At 36.9% G+C, this 20,614-nt stretch overlaps 1 protein-coding gene and 1 long non-coding RNA gene across 3 annotated transcripts; one reads left to right on the top strand and one right to left on the bottom strand.

Annotated features, from left to right (window-relative positions):
* Positions 1 to 2,931: 2,931 nt before the first annotated feature.
* Positions 2,932 to 19,535, bottom strand: LOC128680922 (plasma kallikrein-like). Of its 2 annotated transcripts, none has more exons than XM_053764413.2 (7): positions 19,026 to 19,535; positions 5,390 to 5,498; positions 4,870 to 5,027; positions 4,546 to 4,623; positions 4,035 to 4,117; positions 3,710 to 3,832; positions 2,932 to 3,104 (listed from the first exon to the last, which is right to left on the bottom strand). In XM_053764413.2, the coding sequence occupies exons 1-7, from the start codon at positions 19,261 to 19,263 to the stop codon at positions 2,952 to 2,954; spliced, it is 942 nt and encodes a 313-aa protein (XP_053620388.1). In that variant the 5' UTR covers positions 19,264 to 19,535; the 3' UTR covers positions 2,932 to 2,951. The 2 variants fall into 2 exon arrangements, with proteins under 2 accessions (XP_053620388.1, XP_053620389.1); XM_053764414.1 differs by lacking the exon at positions 19,026 to 19,535 and adding an exon at positions 6,846 to 7,040.
* On the top strand, positions 7,208 to 8,885 carry LOC128680929 (uncharacterized). Its single transcript, XR_008405912.1, has 3 exons — positions 7,208 to 7,804; positions 8,000 to 8,198; positions 8,607 to 8,885. It is a non-coding gene; the product is annotated as an uncharacterized LOC128680929 (long non-coding RNA).
* Positions 19,536 to 20,614: the final 1,079 nt, after the last annotated feature.

Raw genomic sequence — 20,614 nt, 5'->3', positions numbered from 1 at the left:
TCAGAGGATGAATGTGGCCCTCTCTAATACTCCCTGTATTTAGAGATAGTCGTAAAGCTTCTAACCCAAATTATACACCCAAACCTTCCTCTTGAAGCACTCTATCTATATCGTATCATAATCGTTACGTAGTTTTAGAGGATATACTGTCAGCAGTAATAAACTTTGTAGTGAATTGAAGGTAATTTAGTAAAAAAAAAAGGTTTTAGAATTTAGAATCTTACCCGAACACATTTCGCAGCACTTCACACCAAAAGCAGTGAAACACAATAAAAAAAGGAGTACTAAAATCAAATTAACTTCAACCTCCATTATTGTAACATATGTAAGTATAAATTTACACTTTTCATGTATTTTTCTACTAAACATATTTTTATATCATAGTTATAATATAACTGATTCACGATTTAATTTATTATATCTTACTTAATTATGAGCATGTCGATAGTTAATAGGAGCAAATATTACTTATTGTCAAGAGTCAATTGAAATCGTTTTATATCTCGATGCGGGATTTTATCATTTCTGCCATAGTTGCTTCTGTAACTCCGAACGACTAGGTTCTCAGGCAATGTTAAATCAACTCTAATACCAAAGCCGTAGACTTCGAATTACATCGTTAAGTGGGTATTGGATCGTAATGTAATATCAATTCTATAATAATGTAAACAAGATTAATTTTAGTTCACTGCGAAATAAGGGATATTTCCGGTAATGTTATGGCTCATTAGATATTTCGCCACTTAATTGATATTATTCACGATAAGTACGTAATATAATCTTACAGAGATACTTCTTAATTACACGTACGTACATTGTGAAGTTGAGGCCCGAGATCCGAGTCGAGGGCTGCGAACACCCAAGTTGTGAATATAACTTTCTTTCACACTCGAAAGAAGTAAGATTCGTCCTCGTATCACTAGGTATACATAGTGCTTTATGCGGCACCTGCCTACACGGACTATATCTGTTTTCTGTATAAAATATATAGTATTAGGACACTGTACACATCCATACATTGATAATTTCGATATATCTACATAATTAATACAGATACTTACGGAAAACTTTGAAGACGTATCGCGCCATGAACATATCACAAACGGTCAAATAAGTCAGCACCAACAGTAGAATAAACACAAAGGCAAACAGGAACAGTATCTCTTTCTCATTTAAAAACATCGTTTCGTTCGAAAATTCGTGAAAAAACTAACCTAGAAATATTTCCATACGAATTACCCGAAAAAACTAAAAACGCAAGAATTTAAAACAAAAATTGTAGATGCAACGTGTTTGTGAAAATGGTCGGATTATCTCAATGTTGATAACGTTTGAGATGATCGATCTTTTCGAGTGCAGATAAGGGTTTCTCATTTCATCATTGTTTTTATATTAAAGTTTATTGTTACACATTATCAAGGCAGTAAGGTTTAATTTCCTTTGTTGGTGTTTTGAATAACCTACCTGATAAATAATTTACTTTTACATATATAATAAATATAAATTCTACAAATTATGATGGTAAAATTTTATCCTTGGAATAGATTTATTGAGAAAAAATCCTCCAGTGAAAAATTGGAAGTCCAACCAAACAATTATAATCTACAATGCAACCAAAAAATATTTTCAACAAAGATAAACGTAAGTAGTATTATTTTTAAGTAGGAATAAAAACAAATCCCAATACACAGTACTGGTATTAGAATAGGTACTGTTTTGTAATTTTGTACGAAGAGCCAATGTTACAATGATTTTGCTAACAAAATTTTCTAAGGCGTAATAAGAAAAAATGTAAACAAAATAATTACAGTAACTTAAAGTATGAACAAAATAAACTTTTTTAAATCAATCGATCTTTATTTTGTTCATACTTTAAATTCCTCAGAAGTGTATGCAACATTAAAGTCGGCAATATGGACCAAATTGCTTTCCAAAAGTTATAATAAAAATGATGACATACCAATGAGATTTCCCTTAGAGTAACAACAACACCCAGAAAGAGTATCCTGGACTAAGTAGGTATTTTATATTTTTAAACAAGCTACCACTATAAGTACCACTAAGGCCTTGTCCAAAATCCAGTAATAATTCTATAAAACTAAACTTCTAAAGGTTGACTAGAGCAAATTGAAAGCATTCTGGTAAGAACCGTTTTAAATTGTACTTATATTCTGTCTTGACGGTTGGCGTTTAACTATAATCCATCCGTTTTTTGAAACAACCTGCGCTGCACTAAACTATGCTCGTTTATTATCGTCTATGCTATTTATAAAAATTATAATTAAATTCATACATATCTGGATGAGACACCATCTGTATTTCATTAAATCAATGTACTCTAAAATACCAGTTTGCCCTAAAAAGGTGGCAAGAAACACGTTCCTCAAGTAGTTAATTAGCAAAAAGTCGTTCACGAGACAATTGCGCGTAAATCAGGGCGCGTGCATATGTATGCTGTGTGGGTCTGTGTGTTCGTCTGCTACCACTAAATGGTTATTCATTTTTGAACATTTGTATTTTAAGTAATGTTTGTTGTTGTTAAGTTTACAATCAACAAGTAGTGTGGTGGTTCGTTCATGTCAAGACAGTAAAAATAAAAGAATAACGGAAATTTAAAGAACTTTTCTATTAGACTGCTGGTGGGTTTGTAAGGGAAAGCAATTCTTTTTCACCAAATTATATGACTGGCGTTAAAATACAGGATGGCTTGTATTGTAATTTTGTCAATAAAATCAGGGTGCATACAGGAGTATCCTCCCACGCATCCCTGTCTTTAATCTTTTTCCTCCTCCTCAAATACCAATCACGTGACCATCTCGTCCTTGACCTTCCTCTGTTCCATTCGCCATCGATTTGAAAATTGAAATGCATGCGGCCAAATATATCTACGAAGAAAAATAATACCTACGTCCCTACTGAATAAAAACTCGGTGAAAACAAGATCATTTATTTTAGTTCTGATCAGCAACATCATCGTTATGCCCCCCGTAGTCGCCGTAAGCCTCGGGCTGAGTGGTGGCGGACTGGACCCAGTCGATGTAGCGCGAGATGTCGAGGAAGCGCGCCGGGGCCGAGCACCCCGGGCCGGCGGACCCGAAGCCCACCTGAACGGAAACAGCAATCGAATGCCGGGTATGAAGCTGGCATAATGGATCGTCCCTATTGGTCACAGTCTCTGACGTGGTCAGTGGAGAATTGTAAAAATATAAAATAATCAAGATAAAATTTAAGATAAGTTTTTAGGGTTTCCGTACCATAATGGTGAAACGAGACCCTATTACTAACGCCGCTGTCCGTCCGTTTGTCTTGTCGTCTGTCAACAGGATGTACAGTGTATATCACGAACCGTGAACTGTTACAGTATAAAGGGAAATGCCATAACGCAGACATGGTTTTTTCTTCCGTTTTTATAGATAATGGTAAGGGACCATTTATCCTCGGGTCCGACTCGAACTTGGCCAGTTTAAAGTCGCAAATACACTAGGGAATATGTTGCGCAAAATATCACTCTTTCTCACTTATCACATTTCTCACCTTGAAATGGCAGATCTTCGACATCATCCATGCGTACTTCTTCTTCTTGACCTTATCCCACTATGTGGGGTCGGCACAGCATGTAATTATCATGTACAATGTAATGAAAAGGAAAGAACGCGCGTCTAATATTCCCTGGTGTACTTGTGGCTTGAATTACCAATACTTTCCTCACCAGAGTCCACCGTCCGGTCGCGTTGGATATCAGCAGCATCCCGTTGTCCCAGCGACAGTCCTGCTTGCTGCTCGTCGCCGTGCACACGTACTGCACGGGCTCCTGCATCTTGTCTCGTTGGAACTGAAGCGTATATTATTTCAAATATAGTTTCAGTAAAAAAGACTTTATTGCACCAAAAACAAGACACAAGTAGAAAAATGTACAACAGGCGGTCTCGTCGCTGGTGCGATCTCTTCCTGGTATAAGGTTTTTTTTGTTACAGAATAGGAATACGTTTTAGGATTTGTATTTTGATTTCTTGAATAAAAAATAAATTTCTTACCGAAATTCTCTTGTAGTACTCGCTGCACATATCTTTCGCTATGTACTGCCCTTTGTACAACACTTTCTCTAGCAGCAATCTTTCTGAAACCGAATAATTTGGTACATAGTAATTTGGTTTTATTTTGAATATAAAAGCAATACTACATCTAGCAACAACGATTGTTTTACACAAATGTAATGCCGTACACATACTATCGCCGAACTCTGACAGATACCGACACAAATACCTTGTGTAGTTTTTATGAGAACTTTTATTTACCGCCATGAAAGACAAGAAATTTATGCCGAATTCGCCCTAAATTCAACAGCATTCTCAAAGATGGCCGATGTGAGGCTAGCGGTCTCGGTCCAAAAATCACAGTCGAATCTTTAAATGTTTAAGTTATATTTTAAAGAGGATGGCTGGCTTTTTTCTTGGCGACAAAGCAGAAAATTCTCAGGTTAGAAAGAGACACAAGGTCATGAGCAAGCAAAGCCGAAGCTAGTAATAAAGATGCAAAGACACTTACCATCAGTATAACCGACTGTGTATAGCTCGTTGGAGGTATTGAAAGATTTCCCTGGCCAACAAATGGGATCTAAAGCATCTGAAAATATTAACTAATTTTAAACGAAAAATAAACTATTTATTTAAGACAATGTACTTATATGAAATAAAAATAATAATTTCGGCTAAAATACCACCCTGGCCAGTACCTTTTTATTCAATTTTTTATTTTTTGTATGCAACTTCAAGAAGATTGGTGGAATAGTGTGAAGAGGAAACAAACAAACAAACAAACTTACTTTAGCATTTATAACATGAGGTAGGATAATATTAATCTGTGATATACCATGTTCTTCTTCATCCCATTCCGAGTTAACGACAAGTTCCAACAACGCCAGCGTGTTGTACGTGGCGAACTCGTATTCTGGATGCAAAATGACATCTTGCGCTTTATAAATCCATGGCTTTTTGTATTCTGGAATGAAGTAGACCTTGGCGTCCTTTCTGTGAGACAAATAATTGTATTTTTGAAAATAGATGAAATCATAGAAATTCTTGGCTCGAACGGCCGTTCAATAATTCGGCCGTACCGACTTGGTCTTGATAGCTAAGTAGTCAAAAGCACTGTACTGAGGCAGGGGCGTGGGCTCGATTCCCGCTCAAACTAATAATTTCATTGGCCGGTCGTAAGCTAAAACCAAATTTTCAAAATTTGAGTTTATTTTTTACACGGTCGCTGGGCGATACAGCCGTGAATAATAGCTAGCATGTGAGGATTAGTAAGTGAGAACTAATAGCTACTTCGTTGAGAATGCGGGAGTGACAATCCAGAGGTGTTTCATAATAGTTCCCTTTGAGATACTAACTTCAACTTCCACATAGGTATCTTGGCGACGTCGTCTGCATTGACCAACACGTAACTGGGTGTGATCAGGACCACGCCGGTCGCCGCGATCACAGTCTTATCTTCTTGTGCTGAAATGTTTTGTGACTTTCAGAATAGAGAAATCAATTCAAAAGCAAGAACCATTTTAGAAGATATTTGAGATTTGTATATTGTGTTGATATATCTCATAGTTTGAATTCGTCCCAAGATTTGAGCCTCGTATTATGGGATAGGAGAAGTGACTGGTTCGAATCCTACTCATGCCACGTGAGTTTGTATACCAATATGACATGTGTAGAAGTTTTCATAGACCACCATATGCTTCCGGTGAAGGAAAACATGATGAGAAAACCTGCCTTTACTCTAGTCAATAATTTATGACCTATCTAGTGTGAAATAGAGACGGCAAAACACTTCATTACCAAGAAAGTCATTATGTGCTTCATTCTATTTAATGACGACGCTCAGCCATGACGAATACGACCACAGGGGGATTATGGATTAATGATATTATATTCAAATCCGGGACCTTCGGTGTAGCAGCCTTTTTTTTTTTTTTGTTTACCCAGGGGAATGCTTGTTACGCACTGAGTGTGGGACTCCTGGGCCGCTAGTCGGCCCAGCCTACCCACTAAACCCCTGGGGCGTTTTCACGCTGCCGTTATGGGGGACGTCACGGGGTCGCTAGGCATTTCACCGCGACGCCCCCCGGCCGGCCTTTCGGCCCCGACCTGGGCGGGTAGCACCACCATAACCACCGGCTCCTTACGCCACGCGAGCGTGGCGCGGACCATCAACCCCACTCCGCACACCAGTCAGAAAGCTGACGGGGGGAGCGGGCATCACCGAACACTGGTCCTGAAGGGACCAGCGGTCACAACACACATAGGACACACACAACAAAATCCTGGGTGCCACAGGGCACCCATGTCTGCCTCTGTACGGGCGCAAGAGGTGATAGGCAGGTGACACCCACACATTGCACCCGATACAGAGGCAGCCACCCTTCGGCCGCAGAGGACAGGGGGATCGTCGAGAGACATACCGACTCTCCTCTTCCCCTGCGGCCCCACCGCACCGTGTTCAGCGCCACGGCCGCGCTGTGGTCGCGGAGGACAAAACCCCGCGACCCCACCTCTGGTCCCCTCTAGTTTCCACATCCAAAGGCTGGTGGCGGGTCACCAGCCAATGGCAGTACTACCGAGGGGACCGTCCACCAGGCCCAAAGCACCCACCAAAGTCTCTGGCCTTGGGTTCCTCTTGGTTCACCGGGGTGGCTGGTTGTGTCAGACCAGCCCCCCCCGGTTACTAAGCCCCACCATCGCGACAAGATGGGAACCCGTCGGTGGGGTCGGTGTAGCAGCCTTGCCTGAATACCATTACCATATGGTCACAGATCGTTATAGATGACGTGGCGAAACCATAACGTCACTTACGTACAGCTATCCGAAGTATTCCTAACCAGGGAAAATGAGGCACTTCCCCCAGGATACCTTCCTGGAGTTTGGGATTGGCAAGGTTGCATTCGTTACACGATACTGACGACACTTCACAACTTATTATGACTAGTGCTATCGTTGATAGAAAGTTCTTGAACATGATTAGGTGTTTCTGTGGGTATTTTTCCTTTGTCTGATGAAAGTACAAATAAGGAAAAAATATTATCGCTCGTAAAACTGCAAATGATTGGATTGAAGCTATAACTCTTAATTGATTGCCACCTACGGCAAAAATAGATTTCTATACAATGGAAATATACTTTCAAAACCAAATAGCAATAAATACAAGAAAACATATTTCTGATTTAGAAGAACATTGTTATCATAGATTCGAATCCTATCGCACCTCATGAGTGTATATACCGATCTGACTCATAACTTGCTTCTGACGAAGAAAAACATCGTGAAACCTGCACTCCAGTTGACGATTAATTAGCAAGTTGAAAAATGCAGAAAGTAATGATAAACTTCTTTTAATATCACCAAGAACGTCATTATGTGTGTTACATTCCACATAATGGCCACGATCCTCATTCAATGGAAATCGATAAGAAAAAAACTGACGTAGATGAATAATAAACAATTTCGTTCATTTGCTTTCCTCAAGGTGACCTGGGCTGAAAGAGTTTGCACTAGCGATAAGGCCGCCTATTGTACACTTTTCGTTTTTAGAGCAATAAGGTGTTGTTTTTTACTTAACTACTTAAATAAACATCGAATCCATCGCTGTGATCGCCGTGAACCAAGTATTTTAAAATGCAAATGCAAACGGCTGCAACAGCTTGTCCGCAAGGTGTTAATCATATTAAGACACGTCGATACACTGATATAAGAATAAAAGAAGTTTCGATGTAAGTGTCGACAGAAAATATTGATATCGGCGTGAAGTCCTAAAGGTATATTCAGATACTCATTTTTAAAGAATTAAATATATTTTGAGTAAATATAATAGATAGGAACTGAGGAAAAATGATGAAGGCTCTAGCGGGTCAGCCAGTCATTCATCTTGGCCATTGCTTATTCAAGTATTTTTTAATCTGGTGTCAGATTGGTATCATAGGTGGTGATAGAAATAACACACTATTTTACAGACGCAGAAGAATCTGTTTTCCAATCCGATTTTCATCCAAAGTTATGTACTTAGAGCAAAAAGATCGAACGAATCTTAGGCAGCCGTAACTTGCAGAGTGTCGCCTGCGCTGGCTGGGAACATGCCTGGCTGTTCCGAATCTGCCTGCTACTGGCAGAAGCGACTAACTCAAAATCTGCCGACTTGATGTCCTGAAGGAGGTACTGGTGCTAATAGTCTGACAACTCCTTAGTTGACGGTATTCTTATACCGACCGTGCGAAGTAGAGAAGAAAAAGTAGCTCATAGGGTCCCAATTAATTCCAACGTTCAAAGGCTGCAAAGGCCACCGGGACAACGTTCAGACGAAAAATAGAAAGTTTAAAAATTCTACTGAAATTGATATTTCAAATGATAAAGGTGTATGAGTATATGTATTTCTCCTTCATTATGGTTTTCGGTGAAAATTTACTACACAGATATTATTATTACGAAAAATCTAAAAGTTTCTAATGTCTTTCTTCATCCTGTCAGTACATGTTGTTATGGTTTTGTTATATGTTAAGACTCTATTTAAAATTACCAATAATATTAATTCACATATAAGTTGTCTTCATTTGTCTTTAATAGATTCACAGGTTGCAGTGAGCACACAATCTGAAGCGACCCTAAAATGCAAAATATGATGTCGCTGCCATCTTCATATGAATATTAATGTATGTGCTAATTTAATGGGTGTCGGCGAGCTGTTATAGAAATGTACGCTAAAATGACTTGTAACAACGGACGAGCAGTTTACATAATCATGTGAACATTGTGGGCTAAAGGCAGAGTAAAAAATGCATGTTCAATTCAAATACCTGGGTGCATCGAAGTTGACTCTGACCTCTCTTACTCTTCTATTTCATAAATACATTAAAAAATTTTGTTAAAACTACCATTTCCTATTCGATAACTTCCCAGCGCACCTATACAACTCGTGTTTATCACTAGTGTTTAGTATTTACACAGTAATTATTTATAATATATACTCAGACAAGATCCTATATAATTGTATAGCTACAATGTGTTTACAAGGTTTGACTGGCAAAATACCTCATAAGTCTACCTATTGTTAACTTTTTAAGTACAATATAGTTTAAATGAATATACATATAAAACCATGACTACGGCTGCATTACGGGAATGGCGACCGTTCTAGACATCAACAATGCGCTATTAGGAGATCTAGATCTAGGGTCACGATGCCTGAACATAAAACGATATATCTACTCTAAAATAAACGCGATGCAGAGGAATAAATCTCTATTCCTCTGCTTCGTGTTTACTTTATATCAAAAAATGAATTTAACTTTAACAGTCATCTGACTGTCAACGTTAAATTCATTTTGTGAACACATTGTAACACATAGGTATACACAATAAAAATATCCTGCAAACTTACATTTAAACCTAATTAACAGTAACCTTAATAAACCTAATTAAAAATTCATATAAATTACATGTTTAAATAGTATTACTAATTACTCAACTATACCTGTTTTCAATACACAGTAAGGATTTAAAAAATACACAAACTATTTATAATATAATAACTTTTGATTTTAAACTAGTTTTAAAAGAGTAAAATCGGAAATCCTGAATCTCTAATTTAAGTTGTTCATAATTTAGTGAAAAGAGTAATAATTCTACAATCACGTTATTTACATCGTCTGCGACGGATGGTCCGATAGCATCAGAAATATTTGTTCCTACATTGCTTTAAGGGAACACATATTTCAAGAAAATTATATCTCCGTTACGACCCCTTCATAAATCTAGTACCTATATCGAATTTTTAAGAGTATGTATAGTTTTGATAAATAATAAAATTTCGTATATGGTCAGTGGTCAGTTAGAAGGAACCGCAATCCCTATCCAGTAAAAGAAACCTTTCCTTAATCATCGACACGGTTGATATAATGCTTTTAGCATTATAATTTTACAAATAGTATAGCAATATAACATAATTATATTTCACAAAATTAAAAAAAGGAATTTTATCTAATCGTAGTGACGATATTTTGAGAAATCATATTTCTGTGTTAACCAGTTCATGTGGCATCAATATAACCGAGGCGAGATCTTCATCGTAACATATAATACGAGTTCGCATCATTCGAATTCGAGTAGGGTGTGAGTAGAATAAAGGGCACTTTTTATCATAAAAGCAATAACCCAAACACTGTTAGTATTACCAAAAGAAATACCAAAACCTGACATTAAACAATTTTAATATGTTAACCGCAAGCCATCGCTCAAGGTGGAATCTTGTTAGGGCGGTCTTATATGGAGTTGGGAGAGACAGACGCGTGTCATCATACATACGTGACCGTTTACTGAAATGGGAATATTATGTTAAGATGATGCTTTTAAGAGAGAAATGCCTCAATCAGGGAGCATAGAGGTGGAATAATTTTTGTGTATCAATTTGTTTTAGTGTAGGATCCTAGACAATGTCTTAATCATAATCATTTATTTTTATCCCCCAACGTCAGGAGGGTATTTTAAGTTTAACGTGTATCTGTATGTCTGTCGTGGCATCGTAGCAACCAAACGGCTAAACCGATATTGGTCAAGTTAAATTTTACATTTATCACTAATTCATTTTCAAACGACTAACTAGACAAAACTAAAAATAGGTTCATCTATTTAAGAACCACAAAAATGTACGTCAGATTTATAACGCCCTAAACTACCCTTAGTTTGGAAAGGAATTCGTCTCATTTTTTAAACACAACATTTAATTTTATTTTCCAATTTATACCATTTTAATTCATACCAAACAACGATTTTTATGAATTGGTTTTTAATTTTCCGTATAATTTCAATAAGGCCCCCATTAAAAGTTCGATAAGGCTTTGTGCGGTATAATTACGACATCGTCCATCACCACACAATGCGAGATATTATATTATACAGCACCCTACCACTGAGAACTGCCAGTTAACACAAGGCGAGTAAAATAGGCGTAGTTTACTTGCTTTATTTGACTGGCTATGTATGTGGCGTAGCGTAGCACGCTCGTCGACTATTTGGAGGTCCTAGGTTCGATTCAATATTGTATCTACAATTATTTGCTCGTGCTGGGAATACCTCCAGATAGCGGATGGGCGTGGTGATCATAAATATTTGTCTGTGGTTCTGGGTGTATTGTGCTCGTGTCTATGCATATGCCCCATCGGACCCGCGACGCTATTGAGTGTATATATGTACGAGGGTAAATATGTTTGTTTGGGTGGAACTCGATTGGAAATCAATTTTGAAGCAGAATCTTCAGTCTATTGAGTATCATTTGTACAATGGACTGGACATGCCTTTGTCTATAGCTTATGTCAAAAAAAAACATTTTAAAAAACTGCACTCGAGCACTGTGAACCGCGTCAGAAGGGTATTATGGCATTATATGCAGGTCCTCGAAGGAAGTATTAAGTGTCAAACGTATTAGTTACTGCGCGGGAGACTGCGCAGCTCCACTGACCACATGACAACGTCAAGTAAAATCGGTGGGTGCGCTAGGCTAGCTGATTGGTAAATAGCTAGCGAGCGAGCTCAGGGTCGTGGGTTGAATTCCCGCTCGAGTCCAGAATTTTTTTATCTCATTAAATTGTAAAGTGTATCAGGGTATTTTTTTTATTAATTGAAATAAACAGTGAAATAAGAATGAAAAATGTCAAAACTGACGGAGACAATCAGTACTGAATCAGTTTCATCATCCGCATTAGCTCACACAATTTGTGCAGTGTAAAAAAAATATATGTGTATATATTGCAATTGGAATATGGAAGATAAGTAAAACAGTGCTAACGATTTCATATTAAATTTGTTAAAAGTTAAAACGAAAATCTGAATATTGGATTAGTATCTGCTAAGCTTACTTGCACACACGTAAAATAAGACATATTTTACAGCTAATGCCTAATTACTTCGGTACCAATATCGGATTCAAATAGATAAAACAATGTTGGACCTCATTCAGACGTCACAGGTGCAATGCAAACACGCACCACCAACAATGGCTCATATAAATGGGCCACTTGGGCGAGCCTCTTTTTCTAATAATCATGTCACAAATTATAATAACATTAGGATCCTTTTAGATTATTGTGACGCCATTACTCATCCTCCAAATATTTCGATAACATATGGATCGGAAAAATAGGAATCTTTTCGAATTTTGATTTATTGATTGAATACGTATTTAATTTGCATGTGAAATTATATAATAATGTTCTTAGTGGTGATTTATATATCTATGAAAGTTTAAGTATAATAAGTATCTGTACTAATAGAAGTATAATCCTTGACCGATGTCTCAATCAACCAATGCCACAGCCATCCTAAAGTATCTTGAACTAAGTCTGCTCTGCCCTTTTCGTGATCACTTTTTGAAGCATCGAAACTTTTTGTTGTACTTATCTTGACCAAAAAGCCTTGAATACTTGAGATTGCATTAAAAGTTTAAATTAAAATGTTTTATTGCATACGATTAACCTTATTAGTTAACATTCCAAGCACCAAAATTTCATTCCACAAAATTACGTCGTGATCCCATTTAACGATCAACAATTTTAATACAAATATGTATCATCCACTCAAACCACATTATTGTCCGACTTAACATAGTTTTTGAGTCACGGATAGACATTTTTTTTCCCATTCCATTACGTGCCGTGGAGGTCATAAACATGTCATCGAGGTAGATAATATCGGCGATGTAAAGGACCGCATCCTAGGCTGACTTTTATATCGTTTATTTTGATTTATCGTACGAGGCGTGCGTAAATACTGTTTATTTAAACAAAAATGGATTTATTCTAGACGTTGTCGTATTAATTCTGTAGGGTATTTTTCGAAAAAGTATCTCTTTTTATTTTTTGTCTTTTGTGACCATAAATATATGTAATTTTTCTCAAAAAGTTGTAGGTCTCCTAAATAAAAAAATAATTTTAATAAGCTTCGCCCCGCAACTCCACTCGCTGCCTATAGATACTGATATTTTTAAAGTTACTCTTTTATAACTATACCCGGATGATAAATATATTAATTTATAAACTCAAATTATTTGACTAAATCAGGTAAATATTAACATTGTATAACATGGTTCATATTTACCTGATCGGGAATCGAATCCACGACCGGTGTAACGTTTAGGTCATCAATGAAATGAACGAAGAAAATAAATGGCACTGGCAAGAACATGTAGGTTGACAGATTTAATTGTACATTTTATTACGGGAAATTGAATTGATAATGCTCACGAGTTTCTACGAATCGATTTGTTTTGCAATAAAACCTTTAGTGTTTAGATCATTAATTGGAATTGATTGACTTGAAGGAATTTCTTTCTTTTGTACGTGTCAAAATAATAATTTAATTCTACGTCCGACTAACAAATATAAATAAGTTTTTTTCAAAATGTCATTTTTTGAAAAATCGAATTTACAAGTGGCCCCTACTAATCACTTTGATTACTATCAAAGTGATTAGTAGGGGCCACTTGTACAGTGTGACCCTTATTATCTACCGGTCAGTAGTACTACTGTACTACTGACCGGTAGATAATAAGGGTCCGTAGTACCATTGATAGTACTACTGATACTACGGGATCCTAAGTATTTTATACATCTAAAAACCCGCAATGTTAAAACCATAGATTACAACTGATGTTGTTAAAAACACCTTGGACAGAAGAGATTCTCATTCAAATAAATCTATGCTCCAAGTAAAAATCCTGACAATGTGAGAAGGCCTATCTTATCGCCCTTCTAATTAGTGGCAATAGACTTTTTATTTTAGTAACGCCGGTCGTTTCGAAGAAACAAAAGAACAGACGGACAAAAAACCATCTCGCTCCAATTAATTCGTAAACAAATAGTTTTACAATGAATGGGAGACACAAAACTTGAGAGAATGATTTCTCTTGGCTGGGTTCCGTCACGTATTTTAAATATAATAGTAATTTTCTTTTAAATTAAAATGTGATTATACGTTAACAAAAATATTTTGTTATTTATGACACAAATCAAATAGATGAAAATAGATTGTATAAGAGCATTTCATAAAAAATATTGTTTGTTGCGAAAATAAGCATTCGTCAACAATGATTTCCTTCTTCTAGACGAGTAAATTTCGACGCGAAATGTAGAAGATCGACATTATGAAGATGAAGGTAGACATTATAATTGAAAGAAGAGATAAATTTAAACCAAATTGCTTAAGGTATAAAATTTGCCATAGCTGCTGACTGCCAGACTACGCTCGACCGAAGATACTAGGCGTACAATGATGAAATTTCGTTTATATACAAATCCTGTTTTAAAGGCTTTCCCGAAATGTCTACGAGATCCGGTTAAAAACGGAAATTTTACGGGCATACAAAATTTAGAGCAATTATAGCTAGGATCATTTTCTTCCAAAGTCTTTTGAAAACTTTACAAGAAAATAATTTATAATCCTTATTTAGGCGAAGTCACATAATAAAAATATACGAACATCAATTTCGAATAAAGTCAACACTGAACCCTAAAAAGAAAACAAAAAAGGTGTGACTCCATTGTCAGTGTCCGACACGGGCAGTAGCGATCCGTCAGCGTTTTTATGGCAAGAGATAGTGTGCTGACGGGTTTATCTGTCTGCCTGTTCGCTAATTTGCCATTAACCCTCTATGGTTTTTATCCGTTCGTTCGATTTTTTTGTCTTATATGTTTTCTTGCTATAAAAACGCTGACGGATATATTGCAGTTGATATTATAGTAGCTACCAAACTACATAGGCTTTTAATATAATAAAACTTAAGTAAATTAAAATATGCAAAGTAAATTACTTTATTAAATCTTAATCATTTTTTCTGATATACGTTAGGTACATATAAATAAAATGATTAATTATAATTTTCTAAAGAAAGGAGGCTTTCTTCCTTTGTAAAGAAAGGAACCAAAATTACTTTTAACTTACTTTCTAGAAAAACCTTTTGCCAGTTTATACTTCTTTATGGCAGCTACACACTATCGCCGAACTCAGACAGATGCCGACGCGAATGAATAAACGGTGCGTAGTTTGTGTGAGAGCTTCTATTTACCGCAATGAAAAACCAGCAATGTATACCGAATCTGCCAAAGGTGTACCGCGATAATGTAGTTCTTTTACATTTTTAAGGTTCCGTGATGCATTTTTCCTGTTACGTTTGCGAAACGTCGCGTGCCCGCCGCGCGCCGCGCGCCGCAGGTCTCGCTAATTCCTTCAGTTACCACCTCATCTGCACACCCGCGTCGTTACAAAACCCGCCTCACTGCGCCCAGGAGCTTAGAATTATATAGATTTCAAAAAGCATCAGTAAACAAAACACGCTCAATGGGTGGGGAAGAAATCGGGAAAACGCAAACGCTTAGATGAAAGTGAGACATATTTGATCAAAAAAAAATTGTATGCTCTATTTTTATTTTGACGTTACATTTATCGACTTCACAATACTAAATTCTTATAATTACTTCTAGCATAACATTATTCACATTTCTTGTTTTATTTTTCTATAAACTCCATACGAGCCTCTCGACAAGCTCTCATCAAGGTGCTAACAAGCGAACAGACATTATTACAAGCATAACTGTCAATAAATGAGGTAAGGCACTTTTTTCTTTGTCATTAAAATTTTGAAGCATTACGTTGACGGCCACCGCTACAGGTGACAATGGTTCTCTAGTTCACGTGATTCACGCTCACCACAATATTTGGCGCTTCCTTATTACCTACTTACGCTAAAAATTATTTTTTCCCGGCAACTTCCCGGAAATTATTTTCTAAAATTATACATTGATTGAAAAATATTTTATGCCAGCTCCACACTGTTGCCGAACTCGACACATGCCGACGATAATGCGTGAACATTGCGTAGTTAGTATGAGTGCTTGTATTTGCCGCAATGAAACCTAGCAATGTATACCGAAGCCGCCAAAGTTTGGCAATCTGTTGGACGACAGTGTGGAGCCGGCATTAAAAGGATCACAGATCCGAAAATATGCAGACTCCGGTAGGTGGGGTACCAAAACTGAAAATGAAATTGTTGCCAAAATGTTCTTTTACATCCAATAATTCATTGAAATCGTCTTGTCATGACTTTAGCAAAATAAACTTTGATAATCTCAACGAGACTACAGAATTATCTAACTAACAATCTTGTGCTCGTTAAACATTCTTCAGCCGATTATTACGCAACTACATATAAACTGAAGGTTTTACTCAGATTGCCACAAACATTAGCAAACCAGCGAGTCTGTTACAATAGACTACAATGCTTTTAAGTAATATATTCATAATCCTGAACACAATTTGTGTCGATTTCTATTCAAAATAGCGTAATCCCTTTCCGGATTACAACATTGTACTTGCCACGATAATAAACATATTTCTATAGCTTAGATATTAGCTTGATGGCTTTTCTTATCTTTTCAGCATCGTTGGCTTTCAGCTGAAGTAAATGGTAGAGTATTTCTTTCTAAATAGCTGATACTAATATCAGAAATTTAGAAAGAAATACTCTACCAGAATCATGAATCTTTTTTTCTCAAGAACTTGACCTAACAGACCTACCAATGTTATAAAGGATGTGTGTGGTATAACCTGGAGTAGCAAGTAGAGTACTATTATTGTCTACCACTCGTGATGAAACTTGATTACAAAAATATTGTGACCATAACATTGAGTCGTGGTCGTGAAATCTTCCGATCGCTTCGCGCTAGATACCCTACTTAGTTTCAATTAAATAGGGCTGTTGGCAAACCCACAGTATGTTGGCCTGTTGGTAAGTCTGACAAAATGTTCAGGTGGTTGTAAACTACCTGCTCAGTGGAAATATAATAGTCTCACTTGCATCTCAGAAGTCGAAGAGCTAGATGTCGTAAATCAAAATCTCTAATTTCATTAAAGGACGGAGTACATCTCTTATGACGTCAAAATTTTATGTAAAACTAATTTTCCTACCGACTTATGAATGCTTAGTCTAATATTTGTTCACTGATCGTTATAAGTAGGTACTTACTTAAAGCTTCTTATATAACTATAAAGATAAAGTGAAAGATAGCTAAAGTGTTAAATTCCAGAGGAAAACTCAAAATATGGTTAAAATTACACAATAAATTGCATAAAACAACTGAAGGAATATATGTTCCCTCTTTTTCATAAAAAAGTTTAGTAACTTCTCGTAAGTTTTCGTCTTCGTAAATTTAGTAAAATCTCACAGTAAAGTGAGATAAAGACAAAACATTATTTCGATAAACTATATATATATTATAGGTTTAAACTTTTATATGATGAGTCATCACTTTCTCTGTGTAGGGCGTAACAGATGATTTCGATGGCATAATTTAAGCCATATCTATTGTCCACGTTTCTCTGTCATCAATAGATCTCGTGCAACCTTCGCAACTCAGTCATAGCACGAGCATTACCCAGCTGTTACAGTCATCATCACTCAGCGCTTATCGTTTTCAATTGTATAATGTGCGCAATCAAATGTATTTCGCTTTCGATTATGGCGGGAATTGTTTGGAAATACAGATAATTGTTACGAATCTCAAAACCAAATAGTCGAACACTCTATGGTTGGGACAGAGTCTGGAGATCTGATATGTAATGTACATAAATTATTTAAACTCGCCAATGATCACATGGGTGAATGGATGCCAAAATGAACAAAGGAGACAAAAGAACGAACATAATTCTTACACCTGAGAGATATGAGTCCAAGATGAAATGAGGACATTCAAAATTTAACTTTTTTCACTTTGGTGATATCACCCAGGTGCACAAAATTGAATAAACCGCCGAGATGAAATGAGATAAGGATTTTTTAAAGTGTTATAATAATAGTTGCAATGTGTTTTTTAATCATTTTAATAACGAGGCTAGAAATTTTTATATCTCTAACACCATGTATGGTTCGTCGGGCTCAACCGAGGTAACCACTAGGAACCACTAAGAAAACATATACATGAAACCAATAAGGTCGTATGGACTCATATTTAGGAACCAGCATTTAGGAAAGTTCAAAAAACGTATTTACTTACATGAATTAACCTCATTCTAAATCTACATTAATCATCTGCGACTGAATGCTCTAGCCGGTATGATGAAACTAAACCAGGTCTAGCCGAACATTAACAGGCACACCTAGTGGTACAGCACTTGGTTACACCTAGGTGTAACCAAGAGAGACTGGCTATAACTAAGTATAGCCGGCTAAACCTAGTAGAACCCGCACTTCGGGGTTTAGTCATAATAATATTTATTGGTAAAAAAGCAGCCACAGAATAGCACACCGGTGTAGTCACGATGTGCAGAAGCTAGTCCCAAGTTGCAGTTCCCTCCAGGTTTCTAGCAGCTCATCGCTATTAATATCGTGCACTGATATATAATTCAGCAATATACACCACGGCTCACCATATATCCTCGAATTATAGAACAATCCGACATTAAACCGTTTTATATTAAGTTTTTTTGCTACAATACCAGTTATGAATACATCTTCTATTTTAAAGTATGGCTCCTTAATTGCGGCTGCAAACAAGTCTCTCGTGACATCGGTCGACATCATGTACGCTGAACCGGTCACGAAAGCTGGGTATTCATTTCCAGGGAACTCCTCTTTCGTCACGAAGTACTTCGAGTACTTCGATGTGATATTGCGCACTGGTACTCGTAAAAAATCTGTGCTCAATTTCCCCCAAATAGTTTTCGTTCTATTCATTTGGATAGTTTTTTCTACAAATGTTAATAACAGAGGTACGTTTATAAACATATCGTCGTCAGTTTTTAGCATTCTGGGAACTACAGGACAATACGTATTTAGCCATTCGAGCATAGAGATACTTTTGAGCGTAAGATTATCATATGTGTCGATAAATCGAGCGATTATCATATCACGGTATATTGACTCTTCCTCTAGGATTAAAGATCTGGACTCGTTTGATGGGATACCAATAAAAAAGGCTAAAGACACGTTTGAAAACTTACTCATATCGCCCCAGGTCATTCGTATCGCTTCTCTTTGTTTGAAATGGGAAGGTGCTGAAGTTACAAATATGATTAACATCAGTTCGGAGCCGAATGCTGGACATAATTCTGGATGTCCCACCTCGTAACCACCGACGTAGCGCTCACCGACCAGCTCCGATTGCGTTGCGATGCTGCTGAACAGGACAAACATGGGGATTGTCACCACTGTACAGGGAATTGTCCAGATTACTGCCATTATGTCTTCATTTTAAATTATAAAAAAATCCTTGACGTTTTCGGGAAAACACAGATTTAGATAAGAAGTATTTTAGCAAAACTTTTTGATGCTTCGCCCGTACGCCGGTATCGTCTATTTCTTGCTCTTATCAGTGGAGTATTCACCAAAACACACACATTCGAGTCGTAGTGAAAATATATATATATATTGCAATGCTCTTAAAACTGGTGAATTGGAAAGACAGCAAGTTGTGCCACAGTAGCGACTCCGTAGACCATTCATACCGCTGTTTTGGTCCATTTTTAATACTTTTTGCCCGCTAGGTGGATTCATTGTTACCAGCTATTGTTCTTCTTAGGGTTCCGATGTAATGGGTGAATTAGATATAAATATTACATTTAACCTTTGTTGTACATACAACTAAAATGCAATGGAATTACTGGAAGACTGAATTTGAATTATTAAGTGATTATGAAATTGACTTAACAAGATTTTAATTATAAATAAACTAAATAAGAAAATAATACAACAAGACTTTACAAAAATTGAAGGGATCTGTACATATGTGGAGAGCTATCCACGTGATTCACATTGTGTGAATAACCAACAAAGATTAGGCGATAGACTATAATCCCAACTAATATTATTAATGCGAAAGTTAGTTTGTTACCTCTTTACGCATTATCTACTGGACTGATTGTTATGAATTTTGGTACACGGATAGAAAATAACATGGAATAACACATAGGGTACTTTTTATCTCTTACAGATCTAGACGACCCCATTACGGTTGCTAATCCCCCTTCCGGAAACTCACGAGGTAATCGCAGGGCCCAGGGTATTTCGAATAGCAGAAACCGCACTCGCCGGAATCGAGTGCGAGGTAACAGGACATCTCTCTCAATAGGCCCTTCAGGCACCTTGAGCAATATACCGCTCTGGCCATATTTCGAGTAACGCCCAAAGCCGAGGTTCGTTCCCACCTGGGCGCCCTTTGAGCTGTTACTGTTTCGGCTGTACGGTCCTTGCGACTGTCACCATATTTCCTCCGGTTAAGCAGTAAAGGTCGACCAACTGCAAGTAGAAACATACAAACTACTAGCAGTTCGTAATGACTGTTGAATGCTGAAAAGAAATGCCGAAAGAACTGTCCCTGTCATGACAGAAGGGCTTACCATTTTTTAATATAAATACCTATATAACTTTTTGTCAGTACTATAACAATGTAAAAGTACACAATGTATAAGGTCGAAAGGTATATGAAAACATGATTGTGATCGAGTGCTGGTGAAAAAAAAAAGATATATACTTTACCAAACTTTGTATCAGTGCCCCCGGCAGCACCTGTTCTCGAGTTGACGCATAAGTC

This window comes from Plodia interpunctella, chromosome 25 (genome assembly GCF_027563975.2).
Source record: "Plodia interpunctella isolate USDA-ARS_2022_Savannah chromosome 25, ilPloInte3.2, whole genome shotgun sequence".
Classification (NCBI taxonomy): Eukaryota; Metazoa; Arthropoda; class Insecta; order Lepidoptera; family Pyralidae; genus Plodia; species Plodia interpunctella.
Note: the sequence above shows the minus strand (reverse complement) of the source record. Positions and strands in the feature narration are given on the sequence as shown.

Coding starts and splice junctions, on each gene's coding strand:
- LOC128680922 (XM_053764413.2), bottom strand. CDS start 19,263: ATGGCAGTAATCTGGACAATTCCCTGTACAGTGGTGACAATCCCCATG. Junction 5,028..5,389: donor ATACCTATGTGGAAGTTGAA/GTTAGTATCTCA, acceptor TTTGTCTCACAG/AAAGGACGCCAAGGTCTACT. Junction 4,118..4,545: donor CACAGTCGGTTATACTGATG/GTAAGTGTCTTT, acceptor ATTCGGTTTCAG/AAAGATTGCTGCTAGAGAAA.